We start from the raw sequence: 26,886 nt of genomic DNA, 5'->3' as shown, positions 1-26,886 counted from the left end.
ATGATGCCCACCGCCAACGAGACCAGACGATTCCGCACTTCGAGTAACAATTTTTGTAGCTATTCTACTTGTTCCATAATATGTATCTTATAAAAGAGATCTTTCAAATAGTTTTTTCAAAGGATGGTTAAAGAAGGATCCTTCATTTTTTCACTTATCAGGTCATCCAAAGGCTAAAACTTTTTTTATATATGGTTCAACTAAGAGTAATGTGTAATGTTCCATTTGTCCTTTGATTGATAATAGTTCACAAGATCCTCAATCTATTTGGTACCAACCTTCAATTAATCCTCTCTTCAAACTTAAAAACATGTCACCACATTGCAGACAAAACTGACATTGATGTATACCACCATCCTTTCAACATTTGTTTTACTAAAGACTACATTGTTCTCGCAATCTCCTATTTTTCTTAGAACAGCCTGTGCCAGGATATCTATGTTCAAAAAAAGATTTTAAAGAAATTCTAGCAGGCTTTGAGGTCATTATGTAATGACCATATGTTCTAAGTCCTGTGTGTGCAAAAATGACTGGATGAAAAATTTAACCCTTTTCCGTGTCTTAAAAAAGTGTGACCACTTATTCAATGTATTTTAGTTAATACAAATGAAATGTCCTAATTATAACAGAATTCTACCTCATTATCTATATTCCATCTAATTATACCTATAGTTCACCTAACTACCTCCATTTTCCTTCACAATCCCACAGCATGCCATGTCATCATGGAAACGGGTGGTGTTTAGGGAGATACTCAAGTTTCAATTTATCTGGATGTTTGTTCTAGGAGATTTTTAGTTGAACCGTTTCAGTTAACGTTTTGAGACTGCCACAACTCATTGCGGATAGTGCGCTGTAATATCAAGCCCCACTGTTCCCTGACCGCGACAAATGTGAAAAGTTTGACCAAACCACCAGATTGCCCCAATTCTACCTAACTGTTTAATTTAGGTTAATAGAATTCGAGCACAAGGTTTGCAAACTTAATAAAGCAAATAACCGTTTATTGAACAAATTGTCTTTAATCAGTGGCAAAAAAATGAACTGCTAACTTCTAACAATATAACTTAACTCTGCCCCCTTCTTAAATCTCTTATATACACACACACACACACACACATAAGACACACAAAACATGGATTTTAAGGGTGGGATAAAACAGTTCAAGAGCACCAATCCGGAGTACAGGATTCAGTGGCTTGATTTTGATCAATGTCTTCCAAATTTTTTTCAGTTCTGTCATGAAGCTTTTAATGTATATAATATCTTCTTTTAAAATAGAGGTTTAGTTTGCGGGTGTGTCTTAATTGGATTAAAGCCAGCTAGTCTGGGTGCTTTGATGGGTACTAGTTTTGGTATGTAAGAGAGATAGCGTGCATTTGCATTTTTTGAATAGAACATTCAAGAAGTGGCATGAAAACTGATGCCTTTCTAGCAGCTACCAAGCAATATGTTTATATTACCAATAAAGTTGGTACTATGAAAGGGGTTTTATTGTTAGGAAGGTTTGGTTCAGAGGCGGTTGATAAAATGAGAATTAACATTCAATGGGGCTGGTAGATATAACTTCAGTAGGTTTCAGGTGTGCAGAGCAGAGGCAACGTGAGATCAAAAGGCAGCTGTAAACCTCCAACTGGATCCAAAAGGAACCAAATGAAAGAACCGCATTTTGAATTTGTAAGATGAAAATGCTTTGCCTGGTGTTTGGTTAAGTCAATGGGTTGCTGTTGCCTTAATGGAGATTGGTTTGGGAATTTGTCAAAAGTTATGATAGGAGCCATGTGTACATATATTTTAACCTGTGTAAATTAATTAAATGTTTAAATTAGTACAATGTTAAGCCTCAAGAACTGATGGTCTGATTCCTGAACTTAAGAGTCGCATCTCAAACGTAACACTTAAAATTATAGGTTATGACAGTTGTTTAAAGTTTCCCTCTGGAATTTTTAAATAACTCCACTGCTCTTTGTTGATGACATGAGGTGGTCTTCCAGCACTTTTAGTTCGCTGGTTGAGAATTTGTTTTTCAATGTTTCTAACAGTAGTTTTCTCCTTTTCCTTTTTGCAAGGGATTCCTCAGAGAGAGAGGGCAGGTTTATAAAGATATGAGAAAAAGTGATTTTAGGTGTTCTCTCTTTGCAGGTCTGGAGTTTTCTGCTGCACTGCTACCACATAAAACCCTGGTCACCTGGTCAGGAGCCAATTAAAATGCTGTTGTCATGTCTTTCAAACTGCAGCAATTGTAGTTTTAAACCCACAGTCCAACAGAAATAGAGAAAAATAAAACGGATATGTTCTTCACAAGTCCATATGATTCTTCTTCAGAGCTAAGAGTAGAAATGTGATTAAATTTATACTGTTTAAGGGGGGGGTGTGGAGCAGGTGAAGCTGGATAGAAGGTGGTGGCTAAGGAGAGATTGACAAAGATGTCATGGACACAAGACAAAGGGAGCACTAATGGTAGTGGTGGGAGCTAAAGAAGGTGCTGACAGAGGCATAAAGGTGAGAAAGCAGAATGTGTGAATAGTAGAACAAGGGTCAGCACTCTGTCAAAGAACAACATGGAGCAGGTAACAGATAGCCCTTTTGGGGGTGGGGTTGGGGAAAAGGATAGAAAAAGGAATAAAAGGGGATAAAGCAATGAATAAAAATAAAAAAACATATTAAAAAGGAATTAAAAGAGGGGTGAAGGTAGAGGAGAGTTCACATGGTCTGAAGTTGTTGAACTCAATGTTAAGTCTGGAAGGTTGTAAAGTGAAGATGAGTTGCTGTTCCTCCAGTTTGCATTGCACTTCACTGGAACATTGTAGCAGGCCAAGGATGGACATGTGGGCATGAGAGCAGGATAGTGTTTTGAAATGGCAAGCAACAGAAAGGCCTGGGTCATGCTTGCAGACAGATTGAAGGTGTTCCACAAAGCAGTTACCCAGTCTGCATTTGGTCTTCCCAATGTAGAGGAGACCGCATTGGGAGCAGCGAATGCAGTAGACCAAATTGAAGGACTGATTGAGTAGATTGTCAGCTACACAAATCTTGAGGTGGAGGGCCAACTGCAGGCAGTTGGAAGTTTGAAAATGCAATTCTAAGTGACTCGGAGGAGATATTTTTTCTCCAAACATGAAGAAGGGGAAAGGGGGATGAGCAGTGAGGCCATAAAAAAAAGTGCAGAAATGGCCTTGTCTATGTTTGAGATAATGGGAACTGAGAGGACCTGTGATGGTAGGTTCAAAGGGATGGTCATGAATATCGGTAACAGAGTTGAAATTGAGGGTAAGTTAAAGGTCAGTAAAGTCAGAGAAGAGAGCACCGCAAGTATAATTACACATACTAGAGAATTTACCTTCAACTATAAATTTCCCTCAATACATTTGTCATGCTCAGTAAAGGTATGTTGTACTCCTATCTTTAAACATGGACCTATTCATGGAACCATAGAAAAGTTCAGCACAGAAAGAGGCCATTCAGCCCATCGTGTCTGTGATACAGAATTTTCTGGAACTGCCTTTCCTTTTTAACAATGGACATTAAAAGGCTAAGATGGCTGCTGAGATCCAGGTGACTTCTGCAATTCCTGGATAGACCCAGAGGCATCTCAAATCTCCAGAAAATTCCTAATGAAATGAGCATGTGTGGAGTAGCCTCCCTTGAATGGCCATACCAAAATGAAAACTATTTTTGGAATTCACACCTCCTATTGTTTGTGGACTTACCTGAAACTTAAAATCAATGGACTCCCAGACCCATTGTCTCTAAGCTCAATAAGAGCTGCAGAAACCAATTAAGTCGTACATGGCTGTGAATGGCCACCATCCATCCCTTGTGTAGCAAAGGCTTTGAACTTCAAATAATTGTGGCTGGACAATAGAAATGTTGACCATGTAATCAATTGATCAAATCTGTCTTCAGATACCCAATCTAACTTACTCCAAGCACCAGGGAGAAATCAGTCAGTCTGCAAACAACACAGCAAGAAACAGCAGCAACAAATGGGAACAATATCTATGCCTTAAATTTGAAGGCTGCAACGTTGTAAGGTTTCCAAGCCTGTTCCTTTTAAAACAAAAACAGAATTACCTGGAAAAACTCAGCAGGTCTGGCAGCATCGGCGGAGAAGAAAAGAGTTGACGTTTCGAGTCCTCATGACCCTTCGACAGAACTTGAGTTCGAGTCCAGGAAAGAGCTGAAATATAAACTGGTTTAAGGTGTGTGTGTGGGGGGCGGAGAGATAGAGAGACAGAGAGGTGGAGGGGGGTGGTGTGGTTGTAGGGACAAACAAGCAGTGATAGAAGCAGATCATCAAAAGATGTCAACGACAATAGTACAATAGAACACATAGGTGTTAAAGTTAAAGGTTGGTGATATTATCTAAACGAATGTGCTAATTAAGAATGGATGGTAGGGCACTCAAGGTATAGCTCTAGGGTTTTTTTTATAATGGAAATAGGTGGGAAAAGGAAAATCTTTATAATTTATTGGAAAAAAAAAGGAAGGGGGAAACAGAAAGGGGGTGGGGATGGGGGAGGGAGCTCACGACCTAAAGTTGTTGAATTCAATATTCAGTCCGGAAGGCTGTAAAGTCCCTAGTCGGAAGATGAGGTGTTGTTCCTCCAGTTTGCGTTGGGCTTCACTGGAACAATGCAGCAAGCCAAGGACAGACATGTGGGCAAGAGAGCAGGGTGGAATGTTAAAATGGCAAGCGACAAGGAGGTTTGGGTCATTCTTGCGGACAGACCGCAGGTGTTCTGCAAAGCGGTCGCCCAGTTTACGTTTGGTCTCTCCAATGTAGAGGAGACCACATTGGGAGCAACGAATGCAGTAGACTAAGTTGGGGGAAATGCAAGTGAAATGCTGCTTCACTTGAAAGGAGTATTTGGGTCCTTGGACGGTGAGGAGAGAGGAAGTGAAGGGGCAGGTGTTGCATCTTTTGCGTGGGCATGGGGTTGTGCCATAGGAGGGGGTTGAGGAGTAGGGGGTAATGGAGGAGTGGACCAGGGTGTCCCAGAGGGAGCGATCCCTACGGAATGCCGATAAGGGGGGTGAAGGGAAGATGTGTTTGGTGGTGGCATCATGCTGGAGTTGGCGGAAATGGCGGAGGATGATCCTTTGAAACAGTCACTGACCTCATCTCCTCTGGGGATCTCCCTCCCACAGCTTCCAACCTGATAGTCGCCCAACCTCGGACGGCCCGCTTCTATCTCCTACCCAAAATCCACAAACAGAACTGCCCCGGTAGACCGATCGTCTCAGCTTGCTCCTGCCCCACAGAACTCATTTCTCGTTATCTTGACTCCCTTCTCGCTCCCCTTGTCCAGTCCCTTCCCACCTACATCCGTTGATTCCTCTGACACCTTACGTCACATCAACAATTTCCAGTTCCCTGGCCCCTACCGCTTCCTCTTCACCATGGACGTCCAATCCCTCTACACCTCCATCCCCCACCAGGATGGTCTGAGGGCTCTTAGCTTCTTCCTCGAACAGAGGCCCCAACAATCCCCATCCACCACTACTCTCCTCCGTCTGGCTGAACTTGTTCTCACGCTGAACAATTTCTCCTTCAACTCCTCTCACTTCCTCCAAATAAAAGGTGTGGCTATGGGTACCCGCATGGGCCCCAGCTATGCCTGTCTCTTTATGGGGTATGCGGAACATTCCTTGTTGCAGTCCTACTCCGGCCCCCTTCCACAACTCTTTCTCCGGTACATCGATGATTACTTCGGTGCCGCTTCATGCTCTCGTCAGGACTTGGAAAAATTTATTAATTTTGCTTCCAATCTCCACCCCTCCATCATTTTCACGTGGTCCATCTCTGACACTTCCCTTCCTTGACCTCTCTGTCTCAATCTCTGGTGATAGACTGTCCACCAATATCCATTACAAACCCACCGACTCCCACAGCTATCTCGACTACAGCTCCTCACACCCCGCTTCCTGTAAGGACTCCATCCCATTCTCTCAGTTCCTTCGCCTCCGTCGCATCTGTTCCGATGATGCTACATTCAAAAACAGTTCCTCTGACATGTCCTCCTTCTTCCTTAACCGAGGTTTTCCACCCACGGTCGTTGACAGGGCCCTCAACCGTGTCCGGCCCATCTCCCGCGCATCCGCCCTCACGCCTTCTCCTCCCTCCCAGAAACATGATAGGGTCCCCCTTGTCCTCACTTATCACCCCACCAGCCTCCGCATTCAAAGGATCATCCTCCGCCATTTCCGCCAACTCCAGCATGATGCCACCAACAAACACATCTTCCCTTCACCCCCCTTATCGGCATTCCGTAGGGATCGCTCCCTCCGGGACACCCTGGTCCACTCCTCCATCACCCCCTACTCCTCAACCCCCTCCTATGGCACAACCCCATGCCCACGCAAAAGATGCAACACCTGCCCCTTCACTTCCTCTCTCCTCACCGTCCAAGGACCCAAATACTCCTTTCAAGTGAAGCAGCATTTCACTTGCATTTCCCCCAACTTAGTCTACTGCATTCGTTGCTCCCAATGTGGTCTCCTCTACATTGGAGAGACCAAACGTAAACTGGGCGACCGCTTTGCAGAACACCTGCGGTCTGTCCGCAAGAATGACCCAAACCTCCCTGTCGCTTGCCATTTTAACACTCCACCCTGCTCTCTTGCCCACATGTCTGTCCTTGGCTTGCTGCATTGTTCCAGTGAAGCCCAACGCAAACTGGAGGAACAACACCTCATCTTCCGACTAGGGACTTTACAGCCTTCCGGACTGAATATTGAATTCAACAACTTTAGGTCGTGAGCTCCCTCCCCCATCCCCACCCCCATCCCCACCCCCTTTCTGTTTCCCCCTTCCTTCCTTTTTTTTTCCAATAAATTATAAAGACTTTCCTTTTCCCACCTATTTCCATTATAAAAAAAACCCTAGAGCTATACCTTGAGTGCCCTACCATCCATTCTTAATTAGCAAATTCGTTTAGATAATATCACCAACCTTTAACTTTAACACCTATGTGTTCTATTGTACTATTGTCGTTGACATCTTTTGATGATCTGCTTCTATCACTGCTTGTTTGTCCCTACAACCACACCAACCCCCTCCACCTCTCTGTCTCTGTATCTCTCCGCCCCCCACACACACACCTTAAACCAGCTTATGTTTCAGCTCTTTCCTGGACTCGAACTCAAGTTCTGTCGAAGGGTCATGAGGACTCGAAACGTCAACTCTTTTCTTCTCCGCCGATGCTGCCAGACCTGCTGAGTTTTTCCAGGTAATTCTGTTTTTGTTTTGGATTTCCAGCATCCGCAGTTTTTTTGTTTTTATCTCTGTTCCTTTTAAGCCCACCAGTAAAGAAAACTGACCTCCTAGTAATAAATCTACAAGCAACTAACTTTGTGACCTATTGAAAATCCACCTCTTCGAGGGAATGCTGCAATGATTTTGATAAATAACTTTGGTTATTGAATTCACCTGGCTACACTTCAAAAGTGGAAAATAATCTTTTCTTCAGCAGGCCTGCACCAAGATGAGTCAATCGTGCGACTTAAGAACTTGGTAACTTATAAAAGATGCCCTATTCCCTTTAACGATGTTTACAACTGTATGTGTGGGAGTGGGTCCGTAAGTGATATAGCATCAAGACTTTTGGGGTGAACATGTCAATAAATAAACTTCTTCATTTAAACCCACAAAAGGCATACTGGTGGTTATTCAAACTGACCATTGACAAACCTGGGGAGTTGGCAAACACCCCCCCCCCCCCCACCCACCCCAAAAAAAAAGTACAAATCCAAACAAAACTCACTTGCAAACTGGAAGGTCAGAGCGACTGGAATTGAGCTGGTCTGGGTCAGCCTTCTGAGGGCTGCGCTGACCACACAACCCTGTACCGGCGATTTTCTGTTCAGCACTAAAATAAAAGCAAAATTCTGCAGATGCTGGAAATCTGAAATAAAAAAACAGAAAATGCTGGAAAAGCTCAGAAGATCTGGCAGTCTCTGTGTGGAGAGAGAGAGAGTTAAGAGTCATAAAGACTCCAAACGTTTTAACCCTGCGTGGGATTTTCCGGCCCTGCCCACCGCCGAGCGAGTCCCGGTGAAAGTCAACGGACTTTTGGCGGGGCTGCGGAATCTCCCATGGCTTGGTCCCCTGTTTTTACGTTGGTTCAGCATTTCCTGGGAAGGACTGCGGGAAAGTCACTCAGTTCATTGGGGTTATTTTTCTAATCCCAGCCGTTGGCTGGGCTACCCCTGCCAGCTAACTCCCGGTGCGCGCGCGACCGCTTGGCGGGGCAGTGCCGCACGCGCGCGCTCCGGCTTGGTGGGGCGTGGCTGTGCCGCGGCGTACTCGGCGGCTTCGCGCGGGTGGGTTGGTGTCGCGCGCTCCGACGGCTTAGTGGGGCGGGGGCGGGGGCCGGGGCCGGGGCCGTACCGCGCGCGCGCGTGCGCACTCTCCGGCTTGTTAGGTTGCCGTGGTAACGCCAGGGATGACGGAGCTGCACGAGGCGGCGGCGGCCGGTGACACGGAGCTGGTGGAGGAGATTCTCCGCGGCGGCTCGTGCAACCCCAACGCCAAGGACCTGCACTGGAGCCAGCGGACAGCGCTGCACTGGGCGGCGGCACAAGGTGAGGCAGCGGAGCCCAGCGGCAGCAAGGCCGCCGCACTCCAGATCCACCCCATCACCTTACAGACTCCCCCGTCCAAACACACTTACTCCACCAACTCTCCCCCCTCCTCCCCCTCCAGTCCATCACTTTCTCTCCTTTCATTGACCAACTGAGTGCAACTTGGGTGGTGGTGTGTTATAGATCACTCGGGGAGTCCGAGTTGCTATTGCAACAGGCACTCCTTAGCTGCATGGTGTAGTCTGAAGCTGCAGGTAGTGATAGTTGAGGCTCCAACTCTCTCTCTCTCTCTATCCCCCCCCCCCCCCCCCCCCAATCCATCCATCACATGGAAATCTCTCCCACTCTTACCACCTACCATTGGTGTGTGTGAGAAGGATCAGCGGGTTGATAATCAACCTGTTTGGCTGGGTTATGAATGCGCCTTCCTTGGCCATCAAGTTCTGGCCACCTGCAGAGAGCTTTTGGCTCAGGGGCCAGGATGCTACCCTCTGCCCCACAAGGTCTCTCTGGAGCAATCCTTACATGTAATCAAATTGTAGCCTGTTACATTGTGAACGTCACTTGTGTTTGTCCAATGCTGATTGAAAAAAATCTCAGTATTCCCAAAGATTTTATGCTACGTAATCCAAGTTAATTAAATTCATTGGCCCCCATTCCTCCAACAGATGCTGTAAGAAGTATAAGCAGGTGATTTGAACTCTGAGGTCCAAATGAATTATATGAAGTCAGTTGGTAGATTAGAATTCCTTTGCTTTGCAGAATGATAGATGTGTGGAACAGACCCCTAGAATAAGTTGTGATAACTAACTCATTGAAAAAAACTAATGCTCTATCTAAGCATCTGACTGCCTCTTAAAAGATTACAGAACATTTTGTTACTACTACCCTTTCCACCAGATCATTCCACGCATATGAAGGAGTACTTCCTGACATCAGCCCCAAACTCAATTTTGATAATTTGTACATCTGCATTTTATCTTGCAGCCATGATTTAACTTTGTGTTCCAGATTAACTGTTCTGTTTCACATAGTATCTTAAGCTTGCTTTTCAAGAATGAAGAATTCAAACATTTCCTATAACTCTGTCCTCTGACACATGTATTGCTCATGGCCCTTCTCTGCTTTGCTTCCTAATTTTAGATGTCTCTCTTGTTCCTTCATCCCCAAACTGAACACATTGGCCCTGAGATTTCGGTCAGCCACAGAGCATGGGTCCTCACCAGTAACCAAGAAGAAAGTCTCGCAGAGATCTAGTGATTGATTGCATTTTTTTTTTTTACTGGGTATTCCCAGTATGGAGCTCAGTTGCTGTCATCAAGTTATCCAAGCAGCCAGTTGCATTAAAGGATTTTCACAGGCACAAATAGGAAATTAAAAGTACTGAAATAAAATCATTTCTAAACTTTTTTAGATAAAACAAATTGAATATTGGGACATAGCCATGAGGTGAGGGTAGAAGATAAAATATTATGAAAAAAGTTTATTAAAGGTTAAAATGTAGCTTAAAAATCTACTAACTAATCATTTAGACACACCATGAAAATAAAAATTCTTTAAGGGCAAGGCTGATTCACCAAATTTTATACAAAAATACGAACAAGGAGCAGGATTAGGCCATTCAGCCCCTCAAGCCTGCTCTGCCATTTAATAAGATCACAGCTAATCTGATAGTAAACTGAAATCTGCATCCCTGACAACCCATCATCCCCTTGTTTACCGAGAATCTGTCCACCTCTGCCTTCAAATATTCAGAGACTCTGCTTCCACCACCTTTCAGGAAGAGAATTCCAAAGATGCCCAACCCCCTGAGTGAAAAAAATTCACCTCATCTGTTTTAAACGAGCAACCCCATATTTTTAAACAATGACCCCTAGTTCTATATTCTTCCACAAGAGGAAACACCCTCTCTACATCCACCCTGTCAAGACCTCTCAGGACCTTGTATGTTTCAATCAAGTTGCCTCTTACTCTTCTAAACTCCAGCGAATACAAGCCTAGTCTGGCCAATCTTTCTTCAGAAGACAACCCACCCATTCCAGGCATTAGTCTGGTAAACCTTCTCTGACTGCTTCCAACATATTTATATTCTTCCTTAAATAAAATGACCAATACTGTACACAATATTGTAAACGTGGTCTCATTAGTGCCCTGTGCAACTGGAGCAAAACCTCCCTACTTTTGTATTCAATTCCCCTTGCAATAAATGATAACATTCTATTAGCTTTCCTAATTACTTGGCGTACTTGCATTCTAACCTTTTGTGATTTGTGCACTAGGACACCCAGATCCCTCTGCACCCTCTCACCATTTAGATAATATGCTTCTCTTTTATTCTTCCTGCCAAAATGGACAATTTCACATTTTTCCACATTATACACCATTTGCCAGATCTTTGCCCACTCACTTAACCTATTTATATCTTTTTGTAGCCTCCTTATGTCCCCTTCACAACTTACTTTCCTACCTATCTTTGTGTCATAAGCAAATTTGCCAACCATCCCATCCATCCCTTCATCATTTATAGAAATTGTAAACAGTTGAGGTCCCAGCACTGATCCCTGTGGCACACCACTCGTTACATTTTGCCAACCTGAAAAAGACCCATTTATGTCTATTCTCTGCTTCCTGTTATCCTTCCAATCTTCTATCCATGCCAATATGTTACCCCCTATATACCATGAGCTTTTATTTTCTGCAATAACCTTTTGATGTGGCACTTTATCAAATGCCTTTTGGAAATCTAAGTAGAGTACACCCACTGGTTTCCCCTTCATCCACAGCATGTTACTTCCTCAAAGAATTCCAATACATTGGTTAAACAACAATTTCCCTTTCACAATGCCGTATTGACTCTGCCTGATGACCTTGAGCTCATCCAAGTGCCCTGCTGTGACATCTTTAATAATATCTTCTAACATTTTCCCTACAACAGGTGTTAAGTTAACTGGCCTGTAGTTTCCTCCTTTCTGTCTCCCTCTCTTTTTGAATAATGGAGTTACATTTGCTATCTTCCAATCTAATGGGACCTTCCTTGAATCTGGGGAGTTTTGGAAAATTAAAATCAACTATCTCACCAGTCACTTCTTTTAAGACCCTAGGATGAAGCCCATCAGGACCCAGGCTCTTGTCAGCCCGCAGCTCCAACAGTTTATTCAGTACCACTTCTCTAGTGACTAATTTTCCTGACTTCCTCCCCACTTCCATTTCCTGGCTTACAGCTGCTTCTGGGATGTTACTTGTATCCTCTATAGTAAAAAATGATGCAAAATACCTGTTCAATTCATCTGCCATCTCCTTGGTTTCCATTATCAATTCTCCAGACTCACTTTTTCTATAGGACCAACATTTACTTTGTTAACTTGTTTCTTTTTAAAATATTTATGAAAACTCATTGTTTTTATATTTCTGGCTAGCTTTCTCTCATAGTCTAATTTTTCCCTCCTTATTAGTCTTTTAGTCATTCTTTGCTGTTCCTTATATTCTGTCCAATCTTCTGACCTGCTACCTGTCTTTGCACAATTATATGCTTTTTCTTTAAATTTGACACTATCTTTAACCTTTCTAGTTAACCAGAGATGGTGTGTCCGTCCCTTGGACTTTTTCTTACTTGTTGGAATGTATCTATTCTGTGCATTCTGAAATATCCCCTTTAAATATTAGCTACCGCATCCCTCTTGACCTATCCCTTGACCTAATTTGCCAATTCACTTTAGCCAGCTCAGCTTTTATGCCCTCATAATTGCCCTTATTTAAGTTTAAAAACAGTCTCAGACCCACTCCTCCCTCCCTCAAACTGAATGTAAAATTCAATCATATTGTAGTCACTACTACCTAGGGCGCTTTCACTATGAGATCATTAATTACTCCCATCTCATTGCACAATACCAGGTCTAGTATAGCCTGTTCTCTGGTTGGCTCCAGAACATGCTGTTCTAAGAAACTGTCCTGAAAACATTCAACGTGCTCCTCATCTAGGCTACCTTTGCCCATCTGACTTTTCCAGTCTTATGTAAATTAAAATATCCCATGATTGTCACCACTTATTTCTTTCTTAATGCTCCACCCTACTATTAGGGGGCCTGCACACAACTCCCACAAGTGACTTCTTGCCTTTACCATTTCTCATCTCTACCCAAGCCATTTCCACATCCTAGTTTCCTGAATTTGGGTTATCCTTCTTTATTGTGGTAATAACGTCATTAAGTAACAGAGCCACCCATTCACCTTTTTCTCACTTCCTGTCCTTCCTAAATACCCCAATCCATGCCCTCCTTCTGCCATGTCTCTGTAATGCCTATCAAATTGTAATTATTTATTTCTATGTGCACACTCAGTTATTCTGTTTTATTTTGAATACTCCGTGCATTCAGATACAGAGCTTTTAGCTTTATCCTTTTATTCTTTTTATAACTTCTAGTTTCATCTGTTGATTCACTGTTAGACTTGTACTCTATCCCTTCCTGTCAAAGTCTGTTCTTCATTTCCCTTAATACCTTTTTCTTTTGCTTTGTCTCTGCTCTTTGATTTCCACATCTTCCCAAATTTGACCCCTTGCTCCCACTATTTAGTTTAAAACCATCTCTACTTTCCTAGTGATGCAGCTCGCAAGAACACTGTCCCAGCATGGTTCAGGTGCCCACAGTCCCAACGGTAAGGTGGATTTCTCAAGTGAACCTGAAGGTGGAACGGATTAGAGGGGAAAGTCCTTCTTTCTCTTTCAAGATATTGCAGTTAGGTACTTTGGTTGCTTAGCTAAATAATGTTGGAAAACTTTTGGACCATTAATTGGAATAAAATGTCACTTGGAAAACATGCCAAGTACCTGCCTGAAGATATTATAAATCTTTAAAGCCATATTTTAGGAGTTTTTTTTTTTAAAGATTGGAAACTATGGCTTCCAAGGGTCACCAGACATCTTTTGTTGATTGAGACTACCTTATCTCTAAAGAGGTCTTATAAGAGGTCTTATGGCTTTACTTGCAGAACTCTGCTCCTGATGGAATTCTGCTGGCAGACTATTTGAAATTTGCTCATATGTTTTTAGCAGGGAGCAAAGCTGGCCATCTTATCATGTGATCTCATAAAAAGTGTAGCGTCATTGTCCATTGTGGTAATTAATTATGCAGTGTGGGTTCTGGCTTCTCATACTGTGGTTTCAGTCAGCCAAAGGTGTTTGTGTTTGAAAGGCAAACCAAGATATTAGAATGAAGGTGTCGATGGGTTTCGGCTACCTCCTGGTCTGATCCACAGAGAGTCACATCCAGAGGTATGTCCTCTTTAGTGATAAATCCGACACTGGGGAGTTGATAGTTATGGTCCATCATTGATTTGGTGCCAGATTTAAATTGCTGTTGCAATAGGGGAAAACAGAGTGCCATTACAAAGCATTATGTCCTCAAGAAAATAGAAGCATATTACATTTGCTCTGTAATGTTGCTCTGCCGTCATGTGTACCAATTTCTGCTTCCACCTCAGCTTTCTAAACTGCAATCAAATCTGACATTCTCATTTTTGTGCTGTCTTTTGCCTTTCCATGTTGGGTTTTAAACATTATGGCCTGTAGTTTGTGGTCAGCAGCAAAGCAAGGGTACTCACCCCTGACATGGAACTAAGCCTTGTCAAGAAATCTAGCAAACTATGGTGAGAATTTCACCTCTATCACAGTAATGTTGCAACTGATTGCAGTTGAAGGTAGTGTAGTAGATGCTGTACGTCTCTACTTTCATAAAACAACTGTTAAAGTATTACTTAATAGATTTACTTGAAAAATAGAAGCACATAGCTTTAAGGGGACAGTGGTAAATTGATGTACTTGGCTAAGTAAGGCAGTGTGGTTGTAAGAGTTTAAGCGCCTGGGGGTTCATATTCACAAATCTTTGAAAGTGACAGGGCAAGTTGATGGTTAAGAAAGCATAGGGGATGATGTTTGGCTTTATAAATATTCAACATACAAAAACAAGAAGTCAAACTAAAGTTTTACAAATAACCTGCTAGGCCTCAGCTGAAATATTGTGCAGAATTTTGCACATCACACCTTAGAAAGGATATCAAGACTTTGGAGGATGTACAAAGGAGGCCTACCAAGATGATGCTGGGGTTTAGACACTTCAGTTATGTGGAGGGTTTGGAGAAACTGGCATTATTCCCCTTAGATTAGAGAAGGGAGACCTTATAGACACATTAAAAATTCATGAGGGATTTTGATGCAGCAAATAGGGAGAAACTGTCTTGTTTGTGAAGACTCTGTAACTAGAGGTCTTAGATTTAAAATAATTGGCAAAAGAATTAGAGGGGTAATTACAAGAAATTGTTACACATGTGGGCTGGAATTTTAGACACCCATCCACCCCCACTGGCAGGTTCTGAGGCGGGAGGAGTGTGTGAAATTGCATGGACGAGATTCCCTCCAGGTTCCCGCTCGCTCCGACCTGATAGCGATTTTATGTTGGGGTGGGCAAGGCCTCGGACGGGAAGCCCACCCTTGCCCCAATTAAGACCCTTAAATGCTGACTGAAGGGCCCTCTCCCAACCAGCCTCAATTTTTAGATTGGCTGGCAGATGACAGCTCCAGGGGGAAATGAAGAACTAAAGTAAGTTTGACCTCAGGTGGGGATGGGTGTGGCGACTCCATCAGAAGTCCCCTGCTGACTGGGGGACCCTCTCCTTGAGGCCCAGTGACCTCTGGACCTCCCTCCCACACCAGCCTATCCCCAAGACCCCGATCGCCCTCCCCCCGCCCTCCCCCCGCCCTCCAGGCCTTCCCTACCCTCCAAACCCGAGACCCCTGCCACTATACCTGTTCCCCAGTTCCCAGGACTTAGTGCCAGGCAACTCCCTGCAGTGCCCCTTCCTGCCACTGCAGCGCTGTGCCTGGAGGGACTGGAATGCTGACTGGCAGCTCTCCAAGGTGGGACTTCCTCCCGATTGAGGGCGGAAGTCCCACCTTATGGTTAATTTTGTATTGAAATATTAAGATATTTTACAAAGACTCTCCAGCCGGAGTTTCTCAGTGTGTAAAGATACACCGGCAAGAGTGTCCTGCAGTCAGTTCTCGTTGAAAATCACGAGTGACATCACAAGACAGCACGAGAGAGCAGCGGAGAGATTAGAACCAGCACGAGTGTGGGGAAGATTCAACAAGTGACATCTGCACAAAGGTGAGAGCTGATTTGTGAGTAGTGGGTAAGTGTTTTTATCCAGTTTTTTGTCCAGATAAAAATAGATTAAGCTAAGGAAAGAGTTCTAGTTTATATTTAAAGTGCATAAATAATTTAACTTTTTTTACTGTATTTAACTTAAAGTAAGGGTTTTTTTTCAACTAGAGGCATGGCAGGGCAGCTCAGTCCAGTGTTATGTACCACCTGCAACATGTGGGAAGTCGCAGGTGCTCATTGCGCTCTGACCGACCACATGTGCAGGAAGTGCCACCAGCTGCAGCTACATGAGCTCCGAGTTTCGGAGTTTGAGCGACAACTAGGGGCACTGAGGTGCATCCGCAAGGCTGAGAGTTTTGTGAATAGCATATTTTTAGACGTGGTCACCCCACAGCTTATGGAAGTGCAGACAGAGAAGGAATGGGCAACCATCAGTCAGAAGAAAGGTATCAGGCAGGTAGTCAGGAAATCCCCAGGGTGCATCTTGCTCAGGAGCCGTTTTTCTGTGTTGGAAAACGGTGAGAGTGACGGTTCCTCTAGGGGGTGTAGCCACGTTCATGGCACTGTGAGTGGCTCAGCTGCACAGGAGGGGGAGGAAAAAGAGGGGAAGATCAATAGTGGTAGGAGACTCAATAGTAAGGGGAACAGACAGGTGTTTCTGCGGCCATAGGCGTGACACCAGGATGGTGCCAGGGTCAGGGATGTCACTGAACGGCTGCAGGGCATTCTAAAGGGGGAGGGCAAACAGACAGAGATCATGGTACATATTGGTACCAAGGACAGGTAGAAAGAGGGGTGAGGTTCTGCAAGCAGAGTTTAAGGAGCTAGGAAGCAGATTAAAAAACAGAACCTCAATGGTAGTACCCTCTGGATTACTTCCGGGGCCACGTGCTAGTAAGTATAGAAATAGGAGGTTAGTCCAGATGAATGTGTGGCTGGAGAGATGGTGCAGGAGGGAGGACTTTAGATTTCTGGGACATTGGGACCGTTTCTGGGGATGGTGGGACCTGTACAAGGCGGCTGGGTTGCACCTGAACCGGAATGGGACAAACGTCCTTTTGGGGAGGTTTGCTAGTGCTATTGGCGAGGATTTAAGCTAACTTGGCAAGTGGATGGCATCCTGAAAGGAGGTTCAGCAGAGTGAGATGCACAGCTGAAATTAGAAGAAAGAGCAAGTGAGTCTGGAAGGCATAGAAATTATAGGCCAGTTAAGGCACAAGGGAGTTTGGCACGGTTGGATGGTTTTTATTTTAATGCAAGGAGCCTGATGAATAAGGCAGATAAGTTGAGGGCACAATTTAACACATGGAAGTATAATGTCATTGCTGTCACAGAGACATGGTTGAGAGAAGGGCAGGATTGGCAGGTCAATATTCCAGGATATAGGGTCTTCAGGCGAGACAGGGAAGGATGTAAAAGAGGAGGGGGTATCATAATATTGATCAAGGAATCAATTACAGCAGTAAGGAGGGATGACATCTTAGAAGGCTTCTCAAAAAGGGTAGAACTTTAAAACAAAAAAGGAGCAATCACATTGCTGGGAGTGCACTGTAGCCCCCCAAACAGTCAGAGAGAAATAAAAGATCAGATATGTAGGCAAATTTAAGAGAAGTGGAAAAATAATAGGGTAGTAATAGTGGGGGATTTCAACTTGCCCAACATTAACTCAGTTAGTCATAGTGCGATTGGTTTAGAGGGATCAGAATTCTTAAAATGCATTCAGGAGAGCTTTTTAAGCCAGTACGCAGAAAGTCCTACAAGAGAGGGCGGTCCTGGATTTTAGAGAATGAAGCCAGGCCAAGTGGTAGAGGTATCAATGGGGGAGCATTTTGCAGATAGTGATCATAACTCTGTTAGATTCAAGGCTGTTATGGAAAAAGATAAGGATGGGCCAGAAATCAGAGTTCTAAATTGGTGGAAGGCTGATTTTAATAAAATCAGATATGATTTTGCCAGAATGGACTGGGAGCAGTGACTTTTAAGTAAATCGTCAGAGCAGTGGGGCTCGTTCAAGAAAGAAATAGGGAGAGTACAGGGCCAACGTATTCCAGTAAAGATAAAGGGTGGGGCCAACAAACCCTGGATGTCGAGGGATATACAGGATTGGATAAAGAGAAAAAGGGAGGCTTATGGCAGATACCAAGGGCTCAAAACAGCAGAAGCCCTGGAGGAATATAGAATGTGTAAGGGGGAAACTCAAAAAGGAAATTAGGAGAGCAAATAGGGAGCATGAAAAAACATTGGCAGGTAAAATAAAGGAAAATCCAAAGTTATTTTACAAGTACATTAAGAGTAAGAGGATAACTAGGGAAAGAGTAGGGCCCATTAAGGACCATAGTTGTAATTTGTGTGTGGAGTTGGAAGGTGTAGGTATGGTTCTAAATGAATACTTTTTGTCAGTATTCACAAGTGAGAGGGACGACGTGGATATGGAAATCAGGCACAAGGACCGTGATATAATTAAATAAATTAGCACAGAAAGGGAGGAGGCTCTAAGTGGTCTGGCAGGCTTAAAAATAGATAAATCTCCAGGCCGGGATGAAGTGTATCCCAGGCTGCTGAGTGAGGCAAGGGAGGAGATAGCAATATTTTCAATACCTCTTTGGCCACAGGAGAGGTGCCAGAGGACTGGAGGACAGCCATTGTGGAACCATTATTCAAGAAGGGAGGAAGGGATAAATCAGGCCAGTTAGTCTAACCTCAGTGGTGGGGAAACTATTGGAAGCAATTCTGAGGGACAGAATTAATTTAAACTTGGAGAGGCAGGGATTAATCAAGGACAGTCAGCATGGCTTTGTTAAGGGGAGGTCATATCTGACCAATTTGATTGAATTTCTGGAAGACGTGACCAGGTGTGCAGATGAGGGCAATGCATTTGATGTAGTCTACTTGGACTTCAGCAAGGCTTTTGTTAAGGTCCCACACGGGAGACAGATAACAAAGGTAAGAGCCCATGGGATCCAAGGCAATTTGGCAAATTTGATCCAGAATTGGCTGAGTGGCAAGAAGCAGTTGGTAATGGTCGAGCTTTTGTGACTGGATGCCTGTGTCCAATGGGGTTCCACAGGGATCGGTGTTGGGTCCCTTGCTGTTTGTGGTAGACATAAATGATTTAGACTTGAATCTAGGAGGGTTGATCAGTAAGTTCGCAGATGACACAAAAATTGGTGGGGTGGTAAATAGTGAGGAAGATAGCCTTAGCTTACAGGAGGATATCGATGGGCTGATCAGTAGCAAATGAAATTTAATCCGGATAAGTGTGAGGTGATGCACTTGGGCAGGACAGACAAGGCACAGGAATACATGATGAATGGTAGGACCTTGGGAAGTACCGAGGATCAGAGAGACCTTGGTATGCATGTCCACCAGTCCCTTAAGGTAGCGGGACAGGTAGATAAGGTGATTAAGAAGACATATAGGATACTTGCCTTTATTAGCCGCGGCATAAAGTATAAGAGCAGGGAGGTTATGCTGGAACTGTATAAAATGCTAGTTAGGCCACAGCTAGAGTATTGTGTGCAGTTCTGGAATCCGCATTATTGGAAGGATGTGACTGCACTAGAATGAGTGCAGAGGAGATTTACCAGGATGTTGCCTGGGCTGGAGAGTTTTAGTTATGAGGAGAGATTGAATAGACTGGGCTTATTTTCCCTGGAGCAGAGGAGATTGAGAGGGGACATGATTGAGGTGTATAAAATTATGAGGGGCATAGATAGGGTAGACAGGAAGGAATTTTTCCCCTTGGTGGAGGGATCAATAATCAGGGTGCATAGATTTAAGGTAAGGGGCAGGAGGAAAATTTTTTTCAGCCAGAGGGTGTGGGAATCTGGAACTCACTGCCTGAAAGGATGGTAGAGGCAGGAACCCTCGTAACATTTAAGAAGTATTTGGATATGCATTTGTGATGCCATGGCATACAAGGCTATGAGCCTCATGCTGGAAAATGGGATTAGAATAGTTAGGTACTTGTTTAACTGGCGCAGACTCGATGGGCTGAATGGTCTTTTTCTGTGCTGTAGAGTTCTACGATTCTATGACTCTATGACTTATACCAACCAATGCTCGTTAGAGCATAATATGGCTTCGGGGCTGCTGGAGTTGACGGGGATGTGTTCACTGCTGAATCTTTCCCCACCATCCTGAAAATTCAGCCTGTATCTATTACGATTTGGAATGCATTACTTGAAAGAATGGATAAAGTGATTACATTGGACCTTTCAAAATGCAATTGGACATGTACTTGAAGAGGACTAACCTACAGGATTATGGGGAAGAACCTTGAATGTGGAATGAAATTGGACAGTTCGTTTAAAGATCTGCATCAGGCACAACATGGAGAGGGGTGGGGGGGGGGGGGGTGCAGTGCGGAGGGGGAGGAGGAGGAGAGGGAGTGCGGGAGTGGGCGCAAACAGGCACGCCTCCTTTTGGTGCCCCCGATTGGGGGGCAAAGGCGCCGTCATTTTAAGTGGGTGAGCCAATTAAGGCCCGCCCAGTGTGACATCTGCCAGGAAGCACTGTGCGCTTCCTGTGTAGGCGGAGGGGGGATTCCCTCAGCCAGGAGTGCGCTCTTTCGCGCACGTGCGTGAAAGAGCGCACAGATCTCCAAGGCTAAGTGCTGCCTCAGGGAGATTGGTTCGGACTTCAAATTTTTAATAAAAACCATTCTAACATTTTGTCTTCCATGCCCCCTCATGTCACACGAGTTTGGACATGACCATAACTTTTATTAAAACTCAATGTGCAGATTTTAAATCACTCATGAAACCTCATCCCGCCCGTGGATGAGGTTTCATGCTTTTTCTGATGTCTGCCAGGGCTCCCGGCCTGCCTGCCAACCTTAAGGTTGGATGGGTAGATCCGCTAATTATCTAAATTGGTTTTTTAAAGGCCTCAATAGACAGTTGACTGGTCGGCCAACGCGCAGCTGACTTGGCTGTGCCCCCGCCGATCTGAAAATGAAAATCGGGAGTTCCACCTGATGTCATCCCGCATCGTTTTTCGTGTCAGTGAGTGGCCCCGCCCCCGCTCGCCAACTGGAAGATCCTGCCCCTGGTGTCAGTATCCCATGAGCCAGAACGCACTTCTCCCACACCAGTCTTTGAGCCACACATTCATCTCCCTAATCTGATTTGTCCTGTGCCGATTTGCAAGTGGCTCAGGTAATAATCCAGAGATTATGACCTTTGAGGCTCTGCTTCTTAATTTGGTGCCTCAGTGATCATACTGACTATGCAGAACCTCGTTCTTTGTCCTGCCTATGTCACTAGTACCTACATGGACCGCGATGACTCCCCTTTCCACTGCAAATTCCTCTCCAGTCCCAAGTAGATGTCCCAAACCCTGGCACTAAGCAGGCAACACAGCTGTCTGGACTCGCGCTTTGCTGCAGAGAATGGTGTCAATCCCTCCGACTATACTATCCTTTACTACCACTACATTCCTTTTTGTTCCCCCCACTTGAATGGCTTCCTGTACCATGGTGCCATGGCCAGTTAGCTGAAGTCCCCATTCTCATTCAAACAAGCTGATATCCTGAAGTTGCATTTAGTATCGGAAAGGTAATGATAGCAAACTATGACAGTTCATTAGATAATAAGAAATAGGAGCAGACCTTTTGGCCCCTTGCACCTGCTCCACCATCCAATAGGATCATGTCTGATCTGATTGTGGCTTTAACTCCACTTTCCTACTGATCCCCCTCACAACCCCTCCCACCCCCACACATACTCCCTTGTCGATGAAAAATCTGTGTAAGCCTTGAATATATTCAATGAGCTAGCCTCCATTGCTCACTGTGAAAGAGAATTCCAAAGACTATCGACCCTTAGAGAAGAAATTCCTCCGCATCTACATCTTAAGTAGGAGACCCCTTATTTTTAAACCGTGCCTCCTAGTCTAGATTGCCCTACAAGGGGATACATCCTCTCAGTAACTTCTCTGTCAAGTCCTCTCAGATACTTGGATACAAAATTGGCTCATTGGCAGGAAACAATGGGTAATTGTTGACCTCTCCACAGATGCTGCCAGACCTGCTGAGTTTTTCCAGGTATTTTTATTTTTGTTTTGGATTTCCAGCATCTGCAGTTTTTTGCTTGGATCTTAGTGTTTAATTGACTGCCACTTCTCTTCAAGGAATGCCTACCTTGAAGAAGTATTGCTTTTCTCTCCGACAGGATTTCCGTATCTCTCTTTTGCCTTGTTCCCTTTATCCAGCTCTACCCCTCCCCCTTAAACCAGCTTATATTTCACCTCTTTTCTATTTTTACTTAGTTGTGTTGAAGAGTCAGATGGACTTGAAACGTTAGCTTTGTTCCTCTCTGCAGATGCTGCCAGACCTACTGAGTTTTTCCAGGTATTTTTATTTTTGTTTTGGATTTTCAGCATCTGCAATTTTTTGCTTTTATATTATGGTAATTGTTGATGGATGTTTTTGTGACTGGAAGGCTGTTTCCAGTGGTGTTCTGCAGGGCTCAGTACTAGGTCACCTTTTTGTGGCATATATTAATGATTTGGACATAATTGTAAGGGGATTGTTCAAGAAGTTTGCCGAGGACTCAAAAATTGGTCGCACAGTTGATTGTGAGAAGGATTGCTGTAGGCTAGAAGATGATATCAATGGGCTGGTCAGGAGGGCAGAAAAGTAGCAAATGGAATTCAACCCAGAGAAGTGAGCAGTGATGCATTTAGGAGGTCAACAAGTCAAAGGATTACACAATAAATGGGGGATAGTGAGAGGTGTAGAGGAAGTGAGGAACCTTGGAGTGAATGTCCACAGATCCTTAAAGGTAGCAGGACAGGTTGATAAAGGTGGTTAAGAAGGCTTATGCAATCCTTTCATTTATTAACCGCATAGAATATAAGAACGAGGTGGTTATACTGGAACTGTATAAAATATTAGTTAGGCCACAACTTGAGCACTCTGTGCAGTTCTGGTCACCCGTTACAGAAAGGATGTAATTGCATTAGAGGGGAGATTTATGAGGATGTTGCCAGGATTTGAAAATTGCAGCTATGAGAAAAGATTGAATAGGCTGGCGTTGTTCTCTTTGGAACAGAGGAATCTGAGGAGAGATTTGATTGAGATCTATAAAATTGAGGGTCTTGGATTGAGTGGTTGGGAAGGGTCTATTTTCCTTAGCAGAGTGGTTCAGTGACTAGGGAGCATAGGTTTAAAGTGATTGGTAGAAAGATTAGGGGGGAGGTGAGGAAATATTTTTTCACCCAGAGGGCTGTGGGGGTCTGGACTTCACTGACTGAAAGGGTAGAAGAGGCAGAAACCCTTGACTTATTTAAAAGGTGCCTGGAAATGCACTCCAAGTACCATAACCTGCAGGACTACTGAAAAAACACTGGGAAGTGGGGTCAGGCAGGGTGGCTCGTTTTTCAGCTGGTGCATACATGATAGGTTAAATGGCCTCTTGCTGTGCTGTAAACTTTCAATGGTTCTGTGACTTCTATCTTTCAGTAAGATCACCTCATTCTTCTAAGCTCCAATGACTATTGGCCCAGACTGCTCAACCTTTCCTTTTAAGACAACACCTTCACCCCAGGAATCAGCTGAGTGAATCTTTTGTGACCTGCTCCCAGTGCAAGTAAACCCCTCAAGTAAGGAGACCAAAACTGAACATAGTGCTCTAGGTGTGGTCTCACAAAACCCCTGTACAGTTGTAGCAACTCTTATTTATTTTATTCTCCATCCACCTTGCTATAAAAGCCAAAATCTGGGCCATTATTTATAGGTACAGCTGGAACAAACACTTCAAAACTTTTTGGGGTCAGGTGCCTTGCAGAGATCTTCAGCTGGCTTTCAGCTAAAGTTACAAATTCATAGGCCTGAATTTCCAGCTTGGCAAGCAGGCAGGCGCAATCGGCGGGCCCGGGATCAGCTGGGAAATGGACCGCCGACTACAATTGGCCTCCAACCGCGATTTCATGCTGGCTGGCCAATTAACAGCCAGCCAGCATGAAGCACGCTTGGAAAAGCGCAGCGCTGCCGGTGTAGGGTGAGTGATGGCATCAATGTGGGCGAGCACTGAGAGAAAGCTCCCTGAAGGCAGAGAGCTGCCTGAGGGAGCTGCAGACCCGAAAACCATGAAATAAAGATATGAAAATCGGGAAAAAAAAACATGCCCAGGCGTCACAATCAGGCACTTGAACATATAGGTGATAAAAATGCTGCCCACGGATATTTATTTTTATTTTATTTAACAACAGAAACCTCATCCCACCCCTTGGATGACGTTTGATGAAAAATGCAAAGTCCGCCTGGCCGATTCGCCCATCCGCTAACTGTAAGGTTGGACGGGCCATGAATAATCAGATTCAGTTGCGCTGTTAATGGGTTTAATTGCCCTCTTGTCAGTGGGCATGCTTCTGACTTTTGTGCACGCCCGCCGAGCGAAATATCACCCGACGTCTTCACGTGCTATTTTATACCCGATCGGTAGGGTGCGCGCCTGCCCACAAGGCGTAAAATTCTGCCCATCATGTGGGGAATTCGAGGATAAATCACATGGTGTAGCAAAAATGTGAGCCACTGGGGTGTCCCCTTGTGATGCAATTTTCTAGTTCTATGGGCAGAATATTACATTCAGCGTGCAGATGCACGCCTGACACGCCCGAGAGTAAAATGATGCGTGATGACGTCGGGCGCGCGTCCCAACATCATCGTGCACTCGGGCGATATTTTAATCGGTGGGAGTATGCCGGAGTCCTATTAAGGCCGTTAACAATCTAATTAAATTCAAACCTACATTGCCCGTCCAACCTTATGGTTGGCAGGCAGGCGAAAAGGCCAAGCGGCCTTTCCATTTTTTTTTTTTAGGAAACCTATTCCACAAACAGGATGAAGCTTCCTAAAGCAAATAAACATTGAAGAAAAACTTTATTTTGGAATTAAAAACACTTCCCATCTCAAGTGACAGAGTCACATGAGGGGACATGTTTTATTAAATTTTTATTAATTTTATTAAATTATTAATTTTTTAAACAGCGCTTGAATCTCCCTGAAGCAGCTCCGTGCCTCAGGGTGTGATTGAGGTGCTGCTGCTCGCGATCCACGCAGGGCGGGCCTTAATCAGCCCGCCTGCATGAAATCACGGTGTGGAGCCGATCGCGGGCAGAGGTCGGCTTCCCAACCGCCCTCGCTGAGCACCCCCGCCAAGGGCAAAATCCTGCCCTATATTTTTTTGCTTTGGTGTTTTGAGGATATGATCGATCGTTTTTTAAACTACCTTCCTTGTTTCTCTACTTCTGGATTTAATTCTTTATTGCACACCGACTGCAAAAGACTGACTGGTCCTGCATAGAGTGTACTACTTCACTGCAAATGTATTTTAGAGTCACACTTTTGGTCCTTTTGGTTCATCTTGCCCACGACATCCGCTTGTATTTATACACCATCTTTAGTGTAATAAAACACCACAAGGAGAGTTGTCCATGTTTAATCAAAAAAAGAGAAAACACTTTTTAACTGAGATTACCTTTTTGAAACGAAAAGGGAATTGCAGGAATCTGTTTACGATTATATTCCAAAAATTGTTTTGCCAGGAACCTGTAAGGATAGTGAAAATTTTACATTGCCCGACCCAATTAAAAATGAACTCAACTATTTTTCAATTGTAAAATTTTGGACAGATCTAGGAGTGTGAGCGTCTAGAGAATTTAGACCAGAGGTTTTACGTAGATGAACATGTTTAGTTTAAAGTTAACCTTTAATGTAATTACCTTATTTTGTTTTACTGACAGGAAAAGCAGACATGGTTAAACTCCTTATTGTAAATGGATCTCGACCTTGCTTGAGAACTGAGACTGGGTGGACTCCAGCACATTTTGCTGCAGAATATGGAAAATTATCCGTTCTTCGAATGCTGCATTCACTACATGCTCCTGTTGACAAAGCAGACCTCTATGGGGACACCCCCAAAAGAATTGCAGAAATATATGGGCAGAAAGACTGTGTTAAATTTCTTGAAATGTAAGTGATGGCATATAAATGTTAGAAATAGATCTTGCTATATTTTTGATAATGGATATGGAGATAGGAAATAATATGGTTGAGTGGGGGGTGGGGGTTGGGGGGGGCGCAGTGGGGTGTTGGAATTTGACTGTAATGATTTAATAAAGTACATATGGCAGAGCAAAAGATACACAAAGCCGAACTTAAATGGTAAATATAATGACGTTTTGGGATAATACTTTTTAAAATACATTGTAAAATGACAAGAGCATTCAGCACTGATTATTCTGATACATTTACAGAAATTAATTCCCTTTTATTTTCAGAGCTGAGCAGGAGTGTTCCAATTACAGGAGGGTCGCTGAAATGAAAGGCATTTTATTAGATGACACCGATGAAGAGTGGGAAAAACAGAAGGAGGAAGAAATGGCTGAAAGGAGGGCAGCTGCCAAGAACGAGTGTAGCAACGCATGTGGCGTTCACCAAAGCCACAAAAATTATCCCTGCACAGAGAGACCGAAGACAGCGACTCAAAAGGGAAAGTTATCAAATATTAAGAGGGCTTGTAAAAAAAAGGTAAGATAAAATCCAGCTCCAAGTCAAATACAACCAGAATCCAGTTCAGCATCTAACCACACGACCTGAAGTAGTTTAACCTGGTGGATTCTTCTGGTGAGAATCAAGCATAACCAACAAACACAAATTCATCAAAGTATTTTTGTGCACTGACAGAACCCCATATTGTTATGCAGTATCAATACCATAACTATCTATTGCTGTCGTATATCAGTCAGCTTTTAATCACAGAATTGTTATGGCGCAGAAGGAGCCCATTCGGGTCATCATGTCTGCATCAGCTTTCTAAATGAGCATTATGACTTAATACCATTCTCCTGCCTTTTCTCTGTACCCTGGCACATTGCTTCTATTCAAATAATTGTCTAATGCCCTCTTGAATGCCTCAATTGGACCTGTCTGCACCACACTTCCAGGCAGTACATTCTAGACTCGAACCACTCGCTGTGTGAAAAAGTTTTTTCTCACATCACATTTACTTCTTTTGCAAATCACTTTAAATCTGTGCCCTCTCGTTCTCGATCCTTTTATCAGCAGGAACAGTTTCTCCCAACTACTCTATCCAGCCTCCTCATAATTTGAACACCTAATAGCCTGGAATTTCTTGGC

The 26,886-nt window shown here is 44.0% G+C and overlaps 2 protein-coding genes across 3 annotated transcripts in view; one reads left to right on the top strand and one right to left on the bottom strand.

Annotated features, from left to right (window-relative positions):
• Nucleotides 1-7,875, bottom strand: part of pla2g7 (phospholipase A2, group VII (platelet-activating factor acetylhydrolase, plasma)) — a 129,208-nt gene extending 121,333 nt beyond the window's left edge. Inside the window, exon 1 of the mRNA XM_041187288.1 lies at nucleotides 7,767-7,875. The gene's annotated coding sequence lies outside the window, so the exon portion shown is untranslated. The remainder of the gene's footprint in view (nucleotides 1-7,766) is intronic.
• A 512-nt stretch (nucleotides 7,876-8,387) lies between these two features.
• LOC121277675 (ankyrin repeat domain-containing protein 66) lies at nucleotides 8,388-26,612 on the top strand. Of its 2 annotated transcripts, XM_041187292.1 has the most exons (4): nucleotides 8,388-8,586; nucleotides 13,183-13,239; nucleotides 25,491-25,719; nucleotides 26,028-26,612. In XM_041187292.1, exons 1-4 carry the CDS (start codon nucleotides 8,448-8,450, stop codon nucleotides 26,284-26,286), a joined length of 684 nt encoding a protein of 227 aa, XP_041043226.1. In that variant the 5' UTR covers nucleotides 8,388-8,447; the 3' UTR covers nucleotides 26,287-26,612. The 2 variants fall into 2 exon arrangements, with proteins under 2 accessions (XP_041043226.1, XP_041043227.1); XM_041187293.1 differs by lacking the exon at nucleotides 13,183-13,239.
• The last annotated feature ends 274 nt before the right edge of the window (nucleotides 26,613-26,886 follow it).

Source organism: Carcharodon carcharias, chromosome 5 (genome assembly GCF_017639515.1).
Source record: "Carcharodon carcharias isolate sCarCar2 chromosome 5, sCarCar2.pri, whole genome shotgun sequence".
NCBI lineage: Eukaryota > Metazoa > Chordata > Chondrichthyes > Lamniformes > Lamnidae > Carcharodon > Carcharodon carcharias.
Note: the sequence above shows the minus strand (reverse complement) of the source record. Positions and strands in the feature narration are given on the sequence as shown.